This window comes from Panthera pardus, unplaced genomic scaffold, assembly GCF_024362965.1.
Source record: "Panthera pardus isolate Hobbes unplaced genomic scaffold, ASM2436296v1 HiC_scaffold_10, whole genome shotgun sequence".
Lineage (NCBI taxonomy): Eukaryota > Metazoa > Chordata > Mammalia > Carnivora > Felidae > Panthera > Panthera pardus.
The window spans coordinates 71,972,333-71,994,226 of NW_026526655.1; the positions used below are offsets into that span (position 1 = coordinate 71,972,333).

General features: G+C 35.6%; 1 protein-coding gene across 2 annotated transcripts in view; it reads left to right on the forward strand.

Moving 5' to 3' along the window:
- Nucleotides 1-21,894, forward strand: part of LY75 (lymphocyte antigen 75) — a 133,805-nt gene that overhangs the window by 68,979 nt on the left and 42,932 nt on the right. For both annotated transcript variants that reach the window (XM_019457357.2, XM_019457368.2), the window contains exons 24-31: nt 2,566-2,695; nt 3,919-4,145; nt 8,060-8,225; nt 9,894-10,061; nt 11,398-11,514; nt 15,709-15,903; nt 18,421-18,647; nt 20,014-20,182. In XM_019457357.2, the coding sequence (XP_019312902.2) occupies nt 2,566-2,695; nt 3,919-4,145; nt 8,060-8,225; nt 9,894-10,061; nt 11,398-11,514; nt 15,709-15,903; nt 18,421-18,647; nt 20,014-20,182 (1,399 nt within the window). The remainder of the gene's footprint in view (nt 1-2,565; nt 2,696-3,918; nt 4,146-8,059; nt 8,226-9,893; nt 10,062-11,397; nt 11,515-15,708; nt 15,904-18,420; nt 18,648-20,013; nt 20,183-21,894) is intronic.

A 21,894-nucleotide genomic window follows, 5' to 3' on the forward strand; every position in this document is an offset into this window, starting at 1 on the left:
GTTCATCTGTAAATTCTGACACTGTTACACCTACAATACAATGTGAGAATTACATAGACAATTCATTTAAAGGTTTTAGCTCTCTGACGCATAGTGTTTAAAATGAACTATTAATATTAATTTTCAGTTTCCTCCAAAGTTACTGGTACATTTTGGATTTTCTGTTTCTCCTTATAAAAAGTATGCTAATTTGTAGTTTTCAAGAAAGTTGCCTACTTCATTTAGATTTTTTTTTTTAAGTTTTTAAAATGTATTTAAGTAATCCCTACATCCCACATGGGGCTCGAACTCATAACCCCAAGATCAAGAGTCTCATGCTCTTCCAACTGAGACAGCCAGGTGCCCCTCATTTAGATTTTCTAATGTATTAGAATAAAATTGTGTATACTATTATCTTTTTAAATCTCCATATCTTAATTTGATTGTGTTTTTGCTTTTTCTTATTCAGATTTTTACAAAATTGGTGTGTTAATGGCTTCCTCTTCCCTCTTCTCCCCTCTCTACTCCTATTGCTTAAGATACATTTACAAATATTACTACATTTTCTATCCTGTTTTTCTTGGAGTTATATTTTTATTCATTTTCTAATCTCCTATATTCAATTCTTAGTTCATCTTTCCTTTAAAAACCAGAATACATTTAATAATATATATTTGCAGAATTCCACTATTGGGTATTCACCCAAATACCAAAACACAAATTCAAAAAGATATATGCACCCCTATATCTATTGCTGCATTATTTACAATAGCCAAGATATGGAGGCAACCTAAGTATCCATTGATAGATGAATGGGTAAGGAAAATGTGGTACACACACACACACACACACACACACACACACAGAAATACTACACAACCATAAGAATGGATGAGATCTTGCCATTTGTGACAACATGAATGGACATAGAGGGTATTATGCTAAGGGAAGTAAGTCAGACTGAGAAAGACAAATACCATTTCACTCCTGTGTGGAAAACACTCATGTGAAAAAAGCAAAACAAATGAATAAGCAAATAAAAAGGATAGTCAGACCTATAAACACAGAGAACAAACTGAATGTTCAGAGAACAAACTGTTTGTTCAGAGAACAAACTGATAGTTGTCAGAGGAAGCGGAGTGGGAGAGTGGGCAAACGGGGTGAAGGGAAGAAGAAGTTATAGGCTTCCAGTTATGGGAATAAGTTACAGGAGTAACAGGATTATATAGTGACAGATGGTAGTTACACTTGTGGGGAGCATAGTATAACATATAGGGAAGCTAAATCACTATGTGGTATGCCTGAAACTAATGTACCTTTGTGTGTCAACTATTCTCAAATAAAACACTTAATAATAATACACATTTGCCTCTGTAAAAAAGTTTTACACACATCCCTGGTGATATTATTCTTTCCTATAATTATTTTATTTCAGTTCCATGTTTATTGTGTAACACGTGTGTATGTGTTTTTATAAAATTTGTAACTCCTGGGATAAGCCTACTTTTCTTATTTTTCTAAGTGTGTGATATGTTTCAAGCATACAAAAAATATAGGAACAATATACTTCGAAAAAATTTTTATACCTAGTATTATTGATTTGTGATCAGAGAATGAAATCTAAATAGATGTTTATGGATGTTTTTATAGTGACAGATACAGGATCAAAGCTTTAAGGTGAGTACTCTGTTGTAGTATACAGTTTGTCAACATAAAAAATTTAAAAACATCTAATAAATTAAATTATTCATCATTACTTTTTTTGCTTTGAAATATCAAGAATGATAGCAGAGTGTTAAATATTACTATAATTGAGTTTTAATCTTGTACCAGTTTTTCTTGATCTGTTTAAAATTTTTTTTAATGTTTATTTATTTTTGAGAGAGACAGAAACAGAATGCGAGTGGGGTAGGGGCAGAAGGAGAGGGAGACAAAGAATCCCAAGCAGGCTCCAGCCTCTGAGCTGTCAGCACAGAGCCCGACGTGGGGCTCGAACCTATGAAACTCTTCATAGAAGGAGTTTGGAAGTTTTCCTTCCATTTCTATTTTTTGAACAGTTTCAAGAGAATAGGTGTTAACTCTTCCTTAAATGTTTGGTAGAATTCCCCTGGAAAGCCATCTGGCTCTGGACTCCTGTTTTTTTGGCAGATTTTTGATTACTAATTCGATTTCCTTACTGGTTGTGGGTCTGTTCAAATTTTCTATATCTTCCTGGTTCAGTTTTGGTAGTGTATATGTTTCTAGGAATTTGTCCATTTCTTCCAGATTACCCATTTTATTGGCTTATAATTCCTCAAAATATTCTCTTACTATTGTTTTTATTTCTGTTGTGTTGGTCATGATCTGTCTTTCATTCTTGATTTTACTTATTTGGGTCCTTTCCTTTTTTCTTTTATAATTTCTAAAGTTAATTGCCCTTTTCCCATTCTTTGGAACTTTTGGAGGATTTTCTTGTGATTTCACAGTCAGCTCCTTAATGAAATTTTTATAGGACGAAAAATCCAATTTGGAATATAAAGTTCTCTTGCTGGGATCTTCAGACAGGTAGTTTCATGATTATTTGTACATATTTGCCTTTTCCTTTAGATTTTTGAGGAAGAGTCCCAATACCACTGTGCTATAATGCTCAACCTCGAAAAGTCGCCTTATACTGGGACATGGAATTTTACTTCCTGCAGTGAGCACCACACTCTGTCTCTCTGTCAGAGATATTCAGGTATGAATTATCATCTAGATAACTATGCTACTTTATGCTGTTAGATATATACACTACTTTTTCATGAAAATCTTATAAATGAATTAATATTAATTTGTAAACATATAGCTTCCCTAAATTTTCAACATGGCTAAACTCATATTGGTTCAGTGAGTCAGATTATCTCAAATGGAATGTGATTTTTTTTCAAGTGTCATTGCTTTACCTAATTAAATATCAAAATTAAGTATTGGTGCTGACAGCTCTGAGCCTGGAACCTGCTTTGGATTCTGTGTCTCCCTCGCTCTCTGCCCCTCCCCCGCTTGTGCTCTGTCTCTGTCTCTCAAAAATAAATAAATGTTAAAAAATGTTTTTTTTTTAAGAGATCCATATTTTCAAAAAAGATGTTTTTCAAAAGTATCACATTGTTTCCATTGATCACAATGTTCTTAATAAATGATTAAAAAAAAAAAAAAACCTTTGGGGACGACTGGGTGGCTCAGCCACTTAAATGTTCAACTCTTGATTTGTTCTCCGGTCATGATCCCAGGGTCATGGGATTGATCCCTGCGTTGGGCTCTGTGCTGAGCATGGAGCCTGCTTAAGATTCTTATTCTCTCTCCCTCTGCCCCTCCCTCTCTCTCTCTCAAAAATAAAAATAAATAAACAAAAAAATAAATAAAATTTCTAAAAAGCTTTATCATGTAATGAGAACCTCAAGTAGATAATCCACGTGCTTCTAAGGAACTTTTTGTTTAATTAACCTATGGTCATTTGTCTCATACTGTTTAGTAACTGCTTTATTCAGGGAAGTACTGTAAAATAATAATTCAATATATCCTCTTGTGGGTTGTTTTGTACATTTTTTTCATGGGAGCTCTCCCAGATTAAAACTTTGTAAGGGAATACCTAACACCTCCTCTTGTTAAAGGAGTTCAAACAAAGGAGGTATTTGATACCAATCTGAAATGGTAATCTCATTGTAGCCTACTTTTACTTATGCCTTTTTTCCTTCCTAAATCAGATTAACAAAAACAATTTTGTTCCAATTTTAGAAAAAAAAAAAGATGCGGCTCAAACATATTTGCCTAAGGTATACACCAAGCCATACCTAGTTCTCCCAACGAAAATCTAAAATAAATGAATAGATAAGTAATATCTAAAGTACTTATGGAGAAATGAAGAAATGTCCCATGCCTTGCAGAGTGGGTGGTTTTTGTGTTTTTTTTTTCTTTTACACACAGAAATTGAAAGCAGACAGACCTTGCAGAATACTTCAGACACTATAAAGTATCTAAATAATTTGTACAAAATAATCCCGAAGAGTCTGACTTGGTTTGATGCTCTGAAGGAGTGTCAGAAAGATAACATGCACCTGGTGAGCATCACAGACCCTTACCAGCAGGCGTTCCTAACTGTGCAGACGGTCCTTCATAACTCTTCTTTATGGATTGGACTCTCCAGTCGAGACGTAAGTTTTCAGTCCCAACTGCCAGGATTGACTGACGAAACGTGAAATTTTTGTTGCGCGCAGCATTTCTCATACCAGACCAAAAGAACCCAGAGGTTGTAAAATCTTACTCCACTGAGTAAATTTCATGAAGTGTATAATTTTTAGTGGTAGTCATCTTTCCACTGTTGAAAGTTCTGATGCTTTATTGTTTAGATTAAGGAGAAGTTCTAGTGGACATATGTAGATGAGCACTTCTTTTTATTCTAGTAAAAGACTGAGCTAGAAGCAGGAACTGCCATCTCTCCCCAGCCAGTGAAAAGCAGAGAGGAAGAGAAGAATTAAATCAGATGAGGTCCAGTGTGTAGAAGTACTGTGGCTTCTGATGAAGAGTCTTTTTATCCTTTTCAGAATCAGCAGAGTACAATTAAGCCTCTCTAAAAGTGGATTAGAGTAGTGTTTCACCACAGTTCAAGGCCTGATCCTGGATAGATGTCTTAAGTACTTCTAGTTTATTTCACAGCCCAGCAAAGAATACTAGTCTCCTGCTAATTCTCAGTGCTAAGCTACAAACATGTTACATAAACAGGAACATTTATGCTTCTGAAGCATTTAGCTATAATTAATAAGCATTTTTCTAAATAAAGGTATAGTAAAAAAAATAATAAATAAAGCTGTAGTATTTCTGTCAGCATTGTAGGTCATTTTTGTCTCTGTTCTAGGCTCTCTATGTATGCCCACTGAGATGTATTGAAGGGTAAAATATAGGGCTGGTATGTGAGGCTGCATATATTATGCTCTGCATAGGGGGTGCCATTTACAAAGATTGTGATGTGAACTCTGCCCCCTGCATCTGCACAGTGCATGACTGGTGAAGCCCTTGTTAGATAAATGTCCCCTAAACCAGTATTCTTCACTCTCAGAAGGCAATTGGCAGAGTAGGACAGAAGAGTACCTTACATTGTGAAGTAAACCTAAGTTATATATACCTTGGGGAAACCCTCAATATACCAATGTGGTATATACCAAGATGGTTTTAGGACTGCATGGAAAAAAATGTGATTGAAAGTGATTTAGTCCTAGCACACACCAAGAGTTGAACTGGAGAATGGGTGAAAAAAACTTAAAATAGACTCAGAAGTAAACATTACCTTTGACAAATTTTGGATTCATTACCAAATGAATCTAGTACATTCTAGCATGTACTAGAAGCTCAGTTAAAACTAGCATTTAGAAATTGCTTGAATGTTTTCTCTGAGACTCTCAGAGCCAGATCGTCAGCTTGAACTAGTTTTTAAGACTTACTATATCAATTCTTTCATAACATTGCTTTTATTTATTTCCTCTTCAGTGTTTGGGTTTATGTGAAACCCATCATTGTGTCTCTTGTGAGGGTAGTAATAAGTTATTACATTTCCTAGTTTCAATCACCTTTAACCTTTTGAAACAAAAGCAATACCATCCCTGTGGAAAATTTGTAAATTTATAGTAAATATTTTTAAAAGAAAATTAAGATCACCTATAATCCCAGTAACTAGTGATAAATATGATTTAGTAATCTGATATATATCCCTCAAGTTTTTTCTATGTACACATGTATTTTTTTTTAATGTTTATTTATTTTTGAGACAGAGGGAGACAGAGTGAGAGTGAGGGAGGGGCAGAGAGAGAGGGAGACACAGAATCTGAAACAGGCTCCAGGCTCCGAGCTGTCAGCACAGAGCCCGATGCGGGGCTCGAACCCACAAACCGTGAGATCATGACCTGAGCCGAAGTCCGACACTTAACCAACTGACTCACCTAGGTGCCCACACATGTATATTTTTAAGATAATTAGAATCATACCATTTTGTAACTTTTTATTCACCACTTAAGGATTTTGGCCTTATTTCTTATCCTATTTTCAATCTGTACCTATGTTTCTCTTTTTTCTTTCACTCTTTAACATATTCTATGTAGCTGTTTATTATGTATTTGCATAAGCTGCCTTAAATCTTTAGAGCATGGACAGGATACATTTTATACTGAAAGCAATGGAAGGGTATTGAAAGATTTTAAACCTGATAGTGACAATATCAGATTTTTACTTAAGAAGAATTATACTGGCAGAGGGTGGGTAAGGAAACGAGCAGTTAGGAGATTTCTTACAGAAATTCATGCAGGAAATGATGTTGGCCTGAAGTAAGGCTCACGGCAGTTCTGGTTTATATAAAGTTCAGACTGTGGTGGTGGCAGTGGGTCACTCAAGTACACAGAAGTGGAAATACATAGAAAGAGAGGAAGTCAAGAAGGCTTGGGAGCTGGATGAATTACCCACATGAACATTAATGTCTGTAAGTCGATGGCTGGACCAAGAAGACAGAGCAAGACATGGGGTATCTCCCCAGTGAATATCAGGGGGGAATAAGGAGGCAAGTCCTCAGTGAATGTCAGAGAGAGCAAGGAATCTGGGAGCTTGCATAAACCTCAAAGGAAATGACTGAAGGAGATAAAAAATAACCTGCTATCCCATTCTCATAGCCCTGCGGTATCTGAGAATGGAAAAATAAACAGCCTTCCCTTGTGGGTGTTGAAAGGAACTTATTCCCTTGGGAAAGGCAGGTTTTAATTAAGATCAATTAAGGTCAAGAATTTAGTAAAGAGACGCTTACAGTCGTAATAAAGAGAGATCACAATCAGCAGAGAGATAGAAGGTGCGGTGATTTATCTATGAGGAATAGAAGTTCCAAAGACCTGCTGTGAGTGCAACAAAGGTGAAGAAATCCAGGGTAATAACCAAGTGCAAGCAACATCCCATGGCCAAAGGGCACATTTGAGGTCAGAGGCTTAGGCCACAAGGTTACAACTGGAACTCTGGTGGAGAAGTTTTCAGAATGAAATAGTTGGTGGTATTGAAGCCTGAACATGTTTGTTATTTATGGTTCACTAAGGATACTGTGTGTGGCCTATGGTTCACTAAGGATACTGTGTGTGGCCTTTGCCCAGTATTCCAAATAAACCAGGGATGCAGAATTGCCTTGGGCCTCAGGACAGCTTAGTTCATTGGGTCAATGTATAAGGGCTGGTGCTCTGACAGCACCATGGGGAAGCCCAAACAGGTCTGTACCCTGGACTTTTGTACCTATTCTGTAAAGCCTCCCTCAAGATAGGTGGGTGGTCAGGCCCTTGTCAGGATGTAAAGATAAATGTTCATAGACTTTTAGTGCACAATAGAGTTTAGTGAATGAGGAAGCTTTTCTACAAAGACAAGTGTAAAAATAGCAGTGTGAGAGCCAAAAGGCCTGAGTCAGGGTTAGAGGGAGAGAGCCAAGATTTATGTAGCTCTTCCTGTGCACCAGCTGGCCATTGAGTTACATGTTTTATACGTTACCCCACGAATTCCAGCCCTGAGAGGTTAAGTGTCATATCGGTTTAATAGATAAGGAGATGGAAACTTGGCAAGGTAAACTCAAAATCAAAAACTAATATGGGACTGAGCCAGAATTCAAAACTAGATATGCGTAGCTCCAGAGCCCATGTTCTTTACACTACCACATAATTGTTTTTCTGACTTGCAACAACCAATAGTTCCAACTATGTGTGAGGCAGCCTAGCATAATGACTCGGGCCATGGACTCTAGCACCTGATGGCCTGGATTGGAATCCCAGCACTGCAGTATACATTCTATGTGACTTTGGGCACACTACATGCCTTCAGTTTCCTCATCTGTGAAAGAAATATAAAAGTTCCTATCTCATATGGTTGTTAGGAAGATTAAATAAGTTAATCTTTGCAAAGCACTTAGAACAGTGCCTGCCACGTGGTAAGTGCTGTGTAACTATGTGCTAAATATAAGATAAAATTAAAAGTTATTAGATTGAGCATGAGGGTTGAAATAATACAAAGGAGATATCATGAAGTATTGCCACTTGAACTGTATTTCGGCTGCTTACAGGATGAACTCAACTATGGTTGGTCAGATGGGAAACATCTTCAATTTAGCCGCTGGGTTGAAAATAATAATCAACTTGAAGACTGTGTGATGTTAGACACTGATGGTTTCTGGAAGACATCTGACTGTGAGCATCAGCAACCAGGTGCTATTTGCTACTATCCAGGAAGTATGCTAATTTTAAATATTTTAATTTATGGGGGGTGGTTTTGTAAAATCTGGTTTTGAAATTATAATCACGTTCTTTTTCTACAACAAAATTTGTTGTGAAAATTCAAGTACAATTATTATATATTAAATACTTTGTCATTGATTTGTTATTTTAGACATGTTGTATCTTTATTTTTGTCAGCTGACAATGGTACTTGACCTTTGAGTTTTAACTCCCGTTGGTCTCATTTTGTATGTATTTTGTGTTTATGTTCTATAGAAAACTCATATTTGTGAGAATTATTTTTTTGTAATTCTTATGATCAACAACTAATCTTTCTTTTTAAGAGTCACTGTTAAGATTCATTTGTTTGCCAGTAACAGTAACCAGCTCAAGCCAGCTTAAGCCAAAAGGGACACTTAGATCCTCAAAAATGAGGATATCGCTGAGCCTCATGAAGAATGGGAATCAGAAACTGAATGGAATCTGGAACCCAGAGATACTGTCTCCCACCTGTCCTTTCTGTTTCTCTCTGTAGACCCGCACTCTTCTTTTTATATACTTTATGCTTCTCTCTGTGCATGGTAAAACATGGCAGCTCTGTAGCTTTCAATGATAGCCATAACTGGAAATGGATTGACTATCCCTAAATTATACTTTCCAAATTCTTAGAATCTGATGTACCTCGCTAGAGTAAGGTGTGCAATCTCTAGCTCAGTCAGAGTAAAGTAGTTTTACAGCTGCCAGAGGCCCACATGTGTGTGTTTGCAGTAGAAAGAAAAGACTACTTCCCAAAGGGAGTTGTTGCAACCTGGGAGACATGCTGGATGGTCTCTACTGCATATTAAATCTGTTTGTTGACTTTGAGTAGAGTATATCTATATTTGCATCTCCTGGAGTATATGTCTTTTTCATAATAAAAGCCATAATCACATTTTCAACTATTTCTGTTTGCTTTCATTAAAGCAACAACTTAGAACATCACATATTTCATTAAAATGTACCTTTAATAAATAAATAAAAATTAAAATTTATCTTTAAAATTGGAGAAAAGGAGCACCTGGGTGGCTCAGTTGGTTAAGTGTCCAGCTTCAGCTTAGGTCATGATCTCACAGTTTGTGAGTTCAAGCCCTGCATTGCGCTCTCTGCTGACGGCACAGAGCCTGCTTGGGATTCTCTCTCTCTCTCTCTCTGTCTCTCTCTCTCTCTGTCTCTCTCTCTCTCTGCCCCTCCATCGCTTGTGCTCTTTCCCTCTCTCAAAAATAAATAAACAGTAAAAAAATTAAAATTAGAGAAATACCAGTAACCAGAAACTTAAAGATGAGTTCCCAAAGTTATAGTTAGGTGCCTATTATTAATATCCTTGTGTAGTCTCTGAGGTTGCCCCTTGTATTTGAGGTTTGGTGATACAAGAATACAGAAACAACATTTAACCTAATAGGACCTATTGTTTTATATTCTCCCACTCACTCCACAGCAGGGGAAAGAAATTATGTTAAATAAACTCCTTCCTACAGAAACCCAGTTAAGAGGTCACATTATATTTGAGTATAAACAGAACAGGCATCATTAAGCTATTATTTATTGGCTTCCTGAATATTCCCTACACATCAAGCCTAATTACTCTGAACAGGATTTAACATTTACATCTAAGATTAGAATTCTTACCATTGTCATTTTTTTCAGATGAGACTGAAAAAGAGATCAAACCGGTTGACAGTGTTCAGTGTCCCTCTCCCATTCTGTCAACTCCGTGGATACCATTTCAGAACTCTTGCTACAATTTCATGGTAGGAAAGACTAAATATCATGCAGTAACACCAGATGAAGTTCATTCTAAATGCCAGAATCTGAGTAAGTATCTTAAGTGTTCTAGATAAGTGATTATTAAAATTATTGGCTATTTTTTATTTAATAGATCCAAAATCACATGTTCTGAGTATTTGAGATGAAAAAGAGAATGACTTTGTTCTTGAGCAACTTATGAGTAATCATTACATTTGTTCATTAAAAAAACAAGTCTCACCTGAGTGTGTTATAAATATTTTTAATTAGCACTAGCGACTAGATTTCAAAAATACTCATCTCCTAATTTCTACATTATCAACAAAAAATTAAAATTTGTGTTTAGTTAAAATGGAGAATATAGGGGCTACTCCTTTACCTATCCATTAGAGAACCAGTCTGTCTTTACATGTATGAACAAAATGAGTTCTACTTTAAAAGACACAGAAATGACACTAGCAAGCAGAGAACTGGATGTTCAACCAAGCGAGGCTACAGGCGAAGTGAAAATAGGCAAATTTGCATAGTTGAAAGCTCAGGTGAGTAAATGAAAGGAAAGAAGAGCTCTGCATAAAAGAAATGCATATTTCACACTTGTGGCTCTCAGGACTCTCCAGATATTGTCGGTGAGATCCACTGAGGCTTTATGACTTCTCAGCAGTGGACCTGGGAACTGTGGGAAGTTCTTATGGAAAATATCAAACCATTATTCCCAAAAATGTAGAAACTAGTCTTGAGAGATAGTCTACAAAAAAGAATCCTTTGAAAAAGAGCAAGGTTGAGAAACACTACATGCCATTGTTTCCTGTTAGACATTATCAAATATATATTAGCATGTACTTTAAGAAGTACAGGCACAAATGAAGTAGTTTAACTTTGTTTAATTAATGTTTGTGACATTTTTATCCATCTAGTCTTTTTCTGAGAAATTCCTGCTAATTTCCTGAGGGACACCCTCTGGGAAATATTAAACTTGTATAATCCAAATATCAGAGTGATCTCTAAAGAAAAAGATCTAGCATATAGACCATCCAAGAGGTTATATTTATTATAGTTTTTGACAGTGTATCTTTACCAGTGTAAATTTGTACCAATTCGAAACAAGATTTAAATGGAGGAAAAGTGAAGCAAATCAATGTTTTAAATTCTCTACTCAGCTATAATTTTATACTCGGCTATAAGACATCAAAATGTTTGACATCAGAATGTCAAAATTTAACATCAAAATGTTTGAAAACTTATTAATCTATTCATTTTCATACAATGAGATAGTTTTAATTTACACATCTGTCTTATTTTTCAATATTGTTTTAGAGTTTATTAAACTAGGAAATAAAATTTTCTAAATCTATCAAAGTGTTCTAGATAAGTAATTATTAAAATTATTGACTATTTTTTTTAACAGATCCAAAATCACATGTTCTGAGTATTCGAGATGAAAAAGAGAATAACTTTGTTCTTGAGCAACTTCTGCACTTGAATAATATGGCTTTGTGGGTCACATTAGGTATAACTTATGAAAGTAAGTTATAAATCTCCTGGTTTTCTTTATATTCATACTTCATTATAAATTAATTATCAATGGAGCGCCTGGGTGGCTCAGTCGGTTAAGCGTCCGACTTTGGCTCAGGTCATGATCTCGTGGTTCGTGGGTTTGAGTCCCGCATCGGGCTCTGTGCTGACAGCTCAGAGCTTGGAGCCTGCTTCAGATTCTGTGTCTCATCCTCTCTCTGCCCCTCCCATGCTCATGCTCTGTCACTCTCTGTCTCTCAATAATAAATAAATGTTAAAAAAAATTTTTTTAATAAATTAATAAATTACTTATCAAGCTACAGATGTATAGTTCTTCAACATATGTGTTTATTGATATACAAAATTATAATTATGCACTTAGCAGAACTTACATAAATACCAGACAGTTTTTGTATCTCTAATCTGCCATTAAAATGCCTTTACCACCAAGCTTAGAGTCACATGGTAGAAAATAATTTCCTTTCTCCACTATTCCTTCTAGCAATTTAAGACTAACTAAAAATGACCACACTGTCACAGAAACCTTCGATATTGACTTTATATCTCTCCTAAGAATATGGGATGAGTGAGAATGGAATTATACTTCTATTAATGTTGCACCTTTTGGTTTACAGCATTGGTTTAGAGTATACGTTAGAAAAATGAGAAACAGTCTGACAGTGGGATAGAATATTTGAAATTGGGACTGAATACCACAAGTCCAAGGTATAATTGCTATGAAATTTTTTAAAGCAGTTTTGCTTTAAAAAAGCAGTTTTGAACTGTGCCAGTTTTGAAAAATACTTACTTACAGATGTCCTGAAAATGATAGAAGTTTGGAATTAGGAAAAATGTCACTCTGGGACATAATATATCAAAAGCATACATTTACCCAATAAGGGGGTGGGGCTTAGTAGGAGACAAGGGACAGTGATAGCCATAGGCAGAAGCTAAATTACTCAAATATGACCTTTTTTTTAACGTTTATTTATTTTTGAGACAGAGAGAGACAGAGCATGAACGGGGGGGGGGGGGGGGTTCAGAGAGAGAGACACACAGAATCTGAAACAGGCTCCAAGCTCTGAGCTGTCAGCACAGAGCCCGACGCGGGGCTCGAACTCACGGACTGCGAGATCATGACCCGAGCCAAAGTTGGCTGCTTAACCGACTGAGCCACCCAGGCGCCCCTCAAATATAACCATTTTAAAAATAGTCTTCACCTTGCTATCTAACCTGACTCTTTCTTAGAGTTGCTAAAGTTTTTCTTAAATATTTATGGCTTACAGATGAGTTAACAAAAATCAAGCTATCAAGCAATAGGTAAGACTTAGCTTGCCAGTTGAAGATGAATTCATCATAGTAGGACTTCCGTGCCCAAATCTTTTCTCCAATGACACTTGAATACCCTTAAAATTAAGGAAGGGGGAAAAAATGGAGAGAAACTAGGTGGAAAGTTGCCAGCTGTACATGAAAATGACTGAGGAAACTGATGCCATAGGAACCAGTGGAGACCGTACCCAGGATACAGAGTTCAATTTTACCTTTTGATATACCTTATTAGTTATATTATCAGAAACACCTGAAAATGTATTCTTTCTTCCAAAAAGCATTTTCAGATCTGTAAACTTCCTTTTAATAATCTTAACTTCTTTTATAAATTGTATGAGTAACAGGATTTCTGACTAAAATATGTAGAAATATGAGTGACATATAGAAAGATGTTTCAAGCAAACAGCAAATTTAGTTTAAATTTAATTCTTACAGGCTTGATTCACACCCATAGATTTGTTAAATTACTTTAATCTTAAATAATATTTAATTATATATACCACCTATACAAAGGATTTTGTTTTTTAAAAAGTTCAGACTTTTCGAAAATAGGGCCATGAATAGAAATTACTAAAAGAAGCCACTTGTCAACTAAAAGATACTTCAAGCCAAGTGAAAAAGTGATCCTTTTGTATAACAACTTTAGAAATATATCACTGCCCATCATATTGTCCAGAAAATTGTAACTTTAACATTTGGGAAGAAGGAAAGGGTGACTGGGAGACAGGAGGTGATAGAAAGCAGCAAGCAAGAACCAATCATATGTACAGTATTTCTAGTGTATCTTTGCTGCAGGCAGATATTTAGGTATCTCTCCTCAGAAGATGGTAATCAGGAAAGCTACAAACAACCAGGACAACAACGGGTATGCGTACCTTATAATTACTTCACTCTTTATGCCAATTTATGATTTTAATAGGCCTAGCAACTTGTTTTTCCAAAAGCGTTAATAAGATATATTCCCATATCATACAATTCAGCCATTTAAGATGTACAATTTAATGGCCTTTAAGACAGTCACAGAGTTGTGCAGGTATCACTACCGCAAAAAGAAACATCGTACCCATTAGAACTCCTTCCTCATTCCCTACCCCTCTCCCAATTCCCAGCAACTACTCATCTATTTTCTGTCTTTAGAGATTGCCTATTCTACACATTTCATATAAATGAGATCATACAATACGTGATTCTTTTTGTGACTAGCTTGTTCTACTTAGCATTTATGCATGCAGTACTATAGTGTGTATCAGTATATCAGTCCTTTTTATGGCTGAATAATATTCTATTGTACAGATATACCATATTTATCCATTCATCAATTGATGGGCATCTAGGTTCTTTTCACTTTTTTGGTTATGAATAATGTCACTATAAGCATTCATGTACAAGTTTCTCTGTAGATGTATATTTTCATTTATCTTGGGTATGTACCTAGAAGAGGAATTTCTGGGTCTTTTTTTAATCCTTTGAAGAACTGACAAACTGTTCTTCTAAGCTGCTATACCATTTTCCATACCTTCCCATTTTTTCCATACGTATGCCAACGCTTCTTTTTATCTCTCTTTTTTATTGTAGCCACCCTAGTAGTTATGAAGTGGCATCTAATTGAGGTTTTTATTTCATTTCCCTGATAACTAATAATATTAAACATAATTTCATGTGTTTATTGGCTATTTGTATATCATCTTTGGAGAATACATTATTCAGATCATTTATCCATTGTTTATTTGTTTTAATACTGTATTTTCTTAAGTTTATTTATTTAGAGAGAGAGAGAGAAAGAGAGTGTGAGCAGGGGAGGGACAGAGTGGGGGAGAGAGAAAGAGAGAGAGAGAATCCAAATCAGTCTCCATACTGTCAGCACAGAGCTAGACTTGGGGCTCAATCTCCCGAATCTTCAGAGATCATGACCTGAGCCGAAATCCAGAGACAGATACTTAACCAACTGAGCCACTCAGGTGCCCCAGAACCTTTATCCATTTTTTAATTATTTGTCTTTTTTATTGTTGATCAATAAACATTCTTTATATATTCTGGATATAAGTTCCTTGTCAAATAAATGATTTGTAAATATTTTCTCCCATCACTTTACTTCTTTGAAGTAATCTCTACTCTCAATGTGGGGCTCGAACTCACAATCCCAAGATCAAGAGTTGTAAGTTCTACCAACTGAGTCAGCCAGGTGCCTACCCCCCATCACTTTCTAGATAGTATAATCTGTAGCACAAAACTTTTTAATTTTAATGAAATCAAATTTATCTATTTTTTATCACTTGTGCATATCTAGAAGACTTTGCCTGCCCTATGGTCATAAAGACACACGCCAATGTTTTATTCTAAGAGTTTTATAGTTTTAGCTCTTACCTTTAGGTCTATGATCTATTTTGAGTTCATTTTGTATATGATGAAAGGAAAAGGTCAAATATATATTAGATTGACATAAATGTGCACAATTGTGTATGGCTTAGGTCCGGAGAAGAGATTTCTGTCACTAGTTTTATAATATATTAATTTTTTAAATGAAATAATTATACTAATTTTCATTGCAATTAAACATATATACAGTAAAAATGAATATTTCATTAAAAATAGTAAGCATAAAGTTATTGCAGGATGGTGAAATTATAAGTAAATTTTAATTTTTATGTTTCTAATTTGTAATTTCCAAATTAAAAATAAGCATAATTTACTGTTATAGTCAGAAAATATTTAAATATTTATCTCTTTATGTATAAAGAGATATACATAATTATATAACTTTTTAGAAAGCAGGTAAAGAAGAAAGAAAATTAGTTGAGTTTGAAATATTAACCTCATAACTCTAACTCAAATCGTGATTTAATCTCTAATTGTAGAAAAACTGTTTCTTCTCTAGATAATTCTCTTCTGTGGTCTGATAAGACCATGCTGTCATACACAAATTGGAGAGGAGGAAGACCAGATATAAAAAATGGCAATTTTTTTGCTGGCTTGAGTACTGATGGCTTCTGGGATATTCAAACCTTCAATGCTATTGAAGAAATATTTTACTATAACCAGAACAGCATTCTTGCTTGTAAAATTGAAATGGGTAAGTATGCTAATGTAGAATTTTCACTCCATAAGGCTAATTAGCTCCGCAAGTGGGAATCATGCAACTATATTTTTTGAGTGCCTCCTCTATTTTCAGTCCTGTGAGAGGTACTGTGGAAGTTACACAGGAAGGAAAAGATACAGTTCCTGGTGTCATGGTCTTGATCTCAAGGAGTAAAATGTAGTTGGGGAGACAGCATGAAATTCTTTATCATTGCTTCATGTAGGTTACTTTTAGGTGATTTGGTACTGACTTAAATTTGTTGGAAAGTCAAAAGGGATCAATGAAAACAAATAATGACAACAAAATGCTTTGAGAAGAAAGTAAAACTTGGTTGGGTCTTGAAGAATGGAGAAGATTTTTATAAATAAGAAAGTGTGTTTGGGTAGAGTTTTGACATTCTAGGCTGAAAATAAATTTCTCTTAAATTTGCCTAACTCCTTAAATAAATCTATTTTAAAATGCATATCAGTTTAAAATTTTTCACAGCTTAAAAACTGTTTTAAGACCTCTGCTAACATCCAGGCTGACCTTTTCCCTTCATAGTACCACAGAATAACTTTCTGGAACACCATTTCCATCAACAATCTCCAGGGATTCCCTACTACCAATTACTTTGGGTCCATGTAAGCTTTTAAGACTTTCTAGAAACACTGTCTATCCTAAAATTCTAGGCTTTCTTCCAACCTTGATTTTTTCCCCCCATTCTTGGCTCAATAAGGCTCTTTTTCTGTGAGGCTGATGTCTTAATTGTCCCATGTATAGTGTATGCTTATCCTCATTTGCACCTTTACTTATGGTTTTTTATTGACAAGAAGTCTTCCACCTTTGTTTTACTTCTTTAACAAACTTTTTATTTTAGAATGATTTTATGTTTATAAAAAAAGTTACAGAGACAGTACAGAGAGTTCCCATATATATCATAACCAGTATCCCCTATTGTTGACACCTTGTGTTGGTATGGTACAATTGTCACCACTAAGAAACCCAATATGATGGATTACTTATTCACTAAAGTCTATACGTTATTTAGATTTTTAACATTTTTACTTAATATCCCTTTTCTAGTCAGGATTCTATACAGGATACCATGCTAATATAGTCATCTCGTCTCCTTAGGTTTCTCTTGGCTGTAAAAGCTTCTTAGACTTTTCTTGCTTTTAATGACCTTGACAGTTTTGAGGAGCACTTTTTTGGTCATGTATTTTTTTGGTCACGTTTTTTGTGGAATGTGTCTCCCTTCAGGTTGGCTGATGTTTTTCTCATGATTAAACTGGAGTTGTGGGCTTGAGGTTTAGGAAAAACCACAGAATTAAAGTGTCATTTTCATCACATCATATGAAGGGTATATGCTATCAACACGACTTCCCACTGTTGATTTTAACCTTGATCACCTGGCTCTAGGTGTTTGTCAGCTTTCTCCACTGCAAAGTTATTCTTTTCCCCATTTCCATGCTGTACTCTTTTTAAGGAAGTCAGTATATTTAGTACATATTTACAGGCTGAAGAGTTATTCTCCACCTTCCTGAGAAGGGTGTATGTATGTAAATTATTTGGAATTCTACCACGCAAGAGATTTTTCTGTTCTCTCCCATTTTAAAATTTATTCAGTTATTTATATCAGTATCAGTTCATGGTATATAGTTTATACTTTGGGTTATAATACAATATACTACATTATTTAATTTTTTTTTTAATTTTTTTTTTAACGTTTATTTATTTTTGGGACAGAGAGAGACAGAGCATGAACGGGGGAGGGGCAGAGAGAGAGGGAGACACAGAATCAGAAGCAGACTCTAGGCTCTGAGCCATCAGCCCAGAGCCCGACGCGGGGCTCGAACTCATGAACCGTGAGATTGTGACCTGAGCCGAAGTCGGTGCTCAACCGACTGAGCCACCCAGGCGCCCCCTACATTATTTAATATTTTATTAAAATTGTTCTAGTTTGGGCCATTGGGAGCTCTTTCACTTGGCTCCTGTGCCTCTTTCAAGTACCCTTATCACTGTGCTTTTGTTATTGTTGTTACTATTGTCATTTTGTTACTGTTATGTTATTCTTCATTTGCTTTTAGCTTTCTGATTACTTTATTTCTTTTTGGTCCTAATTCACCTCACCTAAACTCTGGAAACCTAATTTGATAAGCAGGCTTTCTGACTCTCTTAACTCAGATGAGTCTCTCCTTCTCTACTCAGTCACACATATTAGAGTAGATAATTGTTTTGCCTGAATTTCAAGTATTGTTGTTTAATGTCTGCAATTAATATGTAAGTTCCTTAAATGAAAAACAATGTTTATATCTTTTTTTTAATCCACCAGGCAACTATACTATTTAAGAACCTATTATATGTGTTGTGGCAATACGAAAAATAAAGTATGCATTTTACCTCCCTTGTTAATAAGAAAAATCCAGTTTTATTTAACTTTAGAAATGGTTGCATGTCCAGTCTTACCCAAAATATGTATTTTAAATAATTTAAATTTAATCACTAATACTCTTAATTTAAATATTATAGTTGACTACAAGGAAGAATATAATGCTACTCTGCCACTGTTTATTCCATATGAAGATGGTATTTATAATGTTATTCAAAAAAAGGTAACATGGTATGAAGCATTGAACATGTGTTCTCAAAGTGGAGGTTATTTGGCAAGTGTTCATGACCAAAATGGCCAGCTCTTTCTGGAAGATATCGTAAAACGTGATGGATTTCCACTATGGGTTGGGCTCTCAAGTCACGATGTAAGTCTTGTCTTGTTTTCCAGAAATTTTCCAAATGTGTTAGAAGGTTGGAAATTTGAGCATAAGATATTAATTCAGAGTATAACATCAGAGTAAGTCCTGGGACTCAATTTGCATAGCATAGTGCTTTCTTATCTTTTTACAACAGAAACTAAATAGAAAATTGTATTTGTAGAATGTAGTAGAGCAAATGGCCTGGACTGCAGCCGCCCTAGACACTGCCAGGCCATCCTAAGGGCCCAGTAGATTAATATCTCAACAACACCTCTCTGTTACCTAGATGGGGCAGACTAATTGCAAAGCTGGGAAAAAAGAATAGCACCGAATCAGAAAAACCCGAGTTCTGGTATTAGTGGTAGGTCTTCCATTTATGTTTGGTGATCATGAGCAGGTCATTTAATCTTTGGAAGTTAATTTCTTCATTGGTAAAACTGGGGTGATAATATTTTCCTTAATATAGGATTATAGTGGGATTAACACAAAAATTTATATAAGATGTCAAATAAAATTCTTAATATTAGGACTAACTAATATGTGTATTTTCTTCTCACTTTCACCCTACAAATGAGCACTATTTGAGATAATGTTTTGGTAGTAAATACATCTTTTGTGCCACTATTTGAATCCTATTAATTAGTATATTCATGTACCTATAATAATGTCCAGTTCCTGCCCCCCCCCCAAGAAATAGGCTACTATAGAGATTAGAATTGAAAACCTAATTTAAATAATCTTTAGAACAAAGTGGAGAAAATTTTAAAAAGCATGACAAATTAGGTTTATAGAATAAAGGAAAAATCAAAAGTAATCTTCCCATATGAGTTTCTTGGGAAGTATTTTCCTCTTCCAAACCCCTGCTGCTTGATGGCTTCTGTAATATAAAACATGTAGCCAGAGACACAAACCACAGAACTATAAAACATAAAAAACAATATTCAGAGTAATATGAAGGTTGCTAATATAAATCTGTAATTGTGACAAATGGAAGCCATTTGCACATCATTTAATTTCAAGTATTATATAAACTCATCCTTAAAAAAAATAAATAAATAAATCTAGGGACAGAGTATAGTAACTGTCTATAAATTTAAAGTCCTACTTAAATTGCACCAGAGTAAATGTCTCAAATCAATGCATCAAAAGTAAATCCCTGATTTTACAAATAGGTCCAGACCTATAACAATTGTAAGCAAATAATTAACAATCCATTCCAATATTTCTTAAAGTATATACATTCTTCTTACTGTTCTTTTTGAACATTCTTTTGTCTGGATTCAGGTTTTCTGTATTATTTTTTTTTTAATTAAAAGCAATTCTTATGCTAAAAATGTGCTAAGCTTTTTTATCTCTATTATTCTTAAAACAGGGAAGTGAATCAAGTTTTGAATGGTCTGATGGCAGTACATTTGACTACATCCCATGGAAAGATAAAAAATCTGCTGGAAATTGTGTTGTCTTGGATCCAAAAGGAATTTGGACACATGAAAAATGCAAGTCTGTTAGGGATGGTGCTATTTGTTATAAACCTACAAAATGTAAGACTTGATTTTGAATAACTATATTAATTAAAATATGACATTTTGTCTTGTGCACATGACTAAATACTCAAAGGAATTTTTTGTAGGTTTTAAATAATGTTTATTCACACATCCTACAAAAATAAATTTGATACTTTGTGAAGAGAGATGAACATGATATACCCATTTAGGGTATGTACCCAAAGACTTTCAGTTCCTCTATCACCAGGTACATACTACTCTAGAATTTGTGAATTTTGGTTTCACTTAGCAATGTTCCTCAAAGGCTGACACTGCTTTTAAAAAAGAATTTGGGGTGCTTGGGCAGCTCAGTCAGTTAAGCATCTGACTTCGGCTCAGGTCATGATCTCACAGTTCATGAGTTCAAAACCCCGTGTCGGGTTCTGTGCTGACAGCTCAGAGCCTGGAGCCTGCTTTGAATTCTGTGACTCCCTCTCTCTCTGTTCTTCCTCTGCTTATGCTGTCTCTCTCTCAAAAATAAATATAAATAAATAAAAACGGTTAAAAAAGGGTTCAAAAGCACATAAATTTGGGAAATACTTCAGGTCTGATTTATCATATTGATGGCTCTGATAGTTTCTGTAGTAAAGACAGCAGTTTAACTTTGTGTAACTCAGCATTTTCCAAACTTACATGATTCTTAAAATCTAAGGAAAGAGCCCCTTCCACCAGGGTTGGGCTCATCCTGACAGGCGGAGCCTTAATGAAGAACAGAAGAGCTAAGATGCCCCCGCCGCCCACCCCGGAGCTGCAGGGCCTGCTGGACAAGCCAAGAGATGGTGGCGGTGGTGGTCTCTGAAGCCTCTGGCTCTCAGCGCTTGCCATGCTTCTGTTCCAAAGAGTATTCTAGAGAAGATCCAACATTTGGAATTAAACAGATTCAGGCAGAAGAAAATGTGAAAACCTCATCTAGGGAAGCAAGTGAATACAAGAAAGGGAGAATGATATCAAGAATGAGAAATAAATGGATGATCAAAACGTGACATCCCAGGTGTTAGGTACAGAAAATGAATGTAATGTTTTAGAAAAACAATGAGGATACATGAGAAAATGGAAAGGACATCTGTGTTAGCTAAACAGACTTTATAGGATCAAGTTGAATGACATGAACAAACAAATTCAGTGCCATAATGGGTTGAATAGTGTCCCGCCCCCCCCATATTCACATCCACCCAGAGTCTTAGAATGCAACCTTATTTAGAAATAGCCTTTGCATGGGGCACCTGGGTGGCTCAGTCGGTTAAGTGTCAACTTTGGATCATGTCATGATCTCACACAGTTCGTGAGTTTGAGCCCCGTGTCAGGTTCTGTGCTGACATCTCGGAGCCTGGAGCCTGCTTCAGATTCTGTGCTTTCCTCTCCCTCTCTCTCTCTCTCTCTCTCTCTCTCTCTCTCTCTCTCTGCTCCTCCCCTGCTCACACTCGTCTCTCTCAAGAATAAATAAACACTAAAAAAATTTATTAAAAAAATAAATTAAAAAATCAATTCAAGGGGCACCTGGGTGGCTCAGTCGGTTGAGCGTCCGACTTCAGCTCAGGTCATGATCTCACAGTCTGAGTTTGAGCCCCGCGTCAGGCTCTGTGCTGACAGCTCAGAGCTTGGAGCCTGCTTCAGATTCTGTGTCTCCCTCTCTCTCTGCCTGGCTCACGCTGTGTCTCTTTCTCTCTCAAAAATAAATAAACGTTAAAAAAATTAAAAAAAAAAAAAAA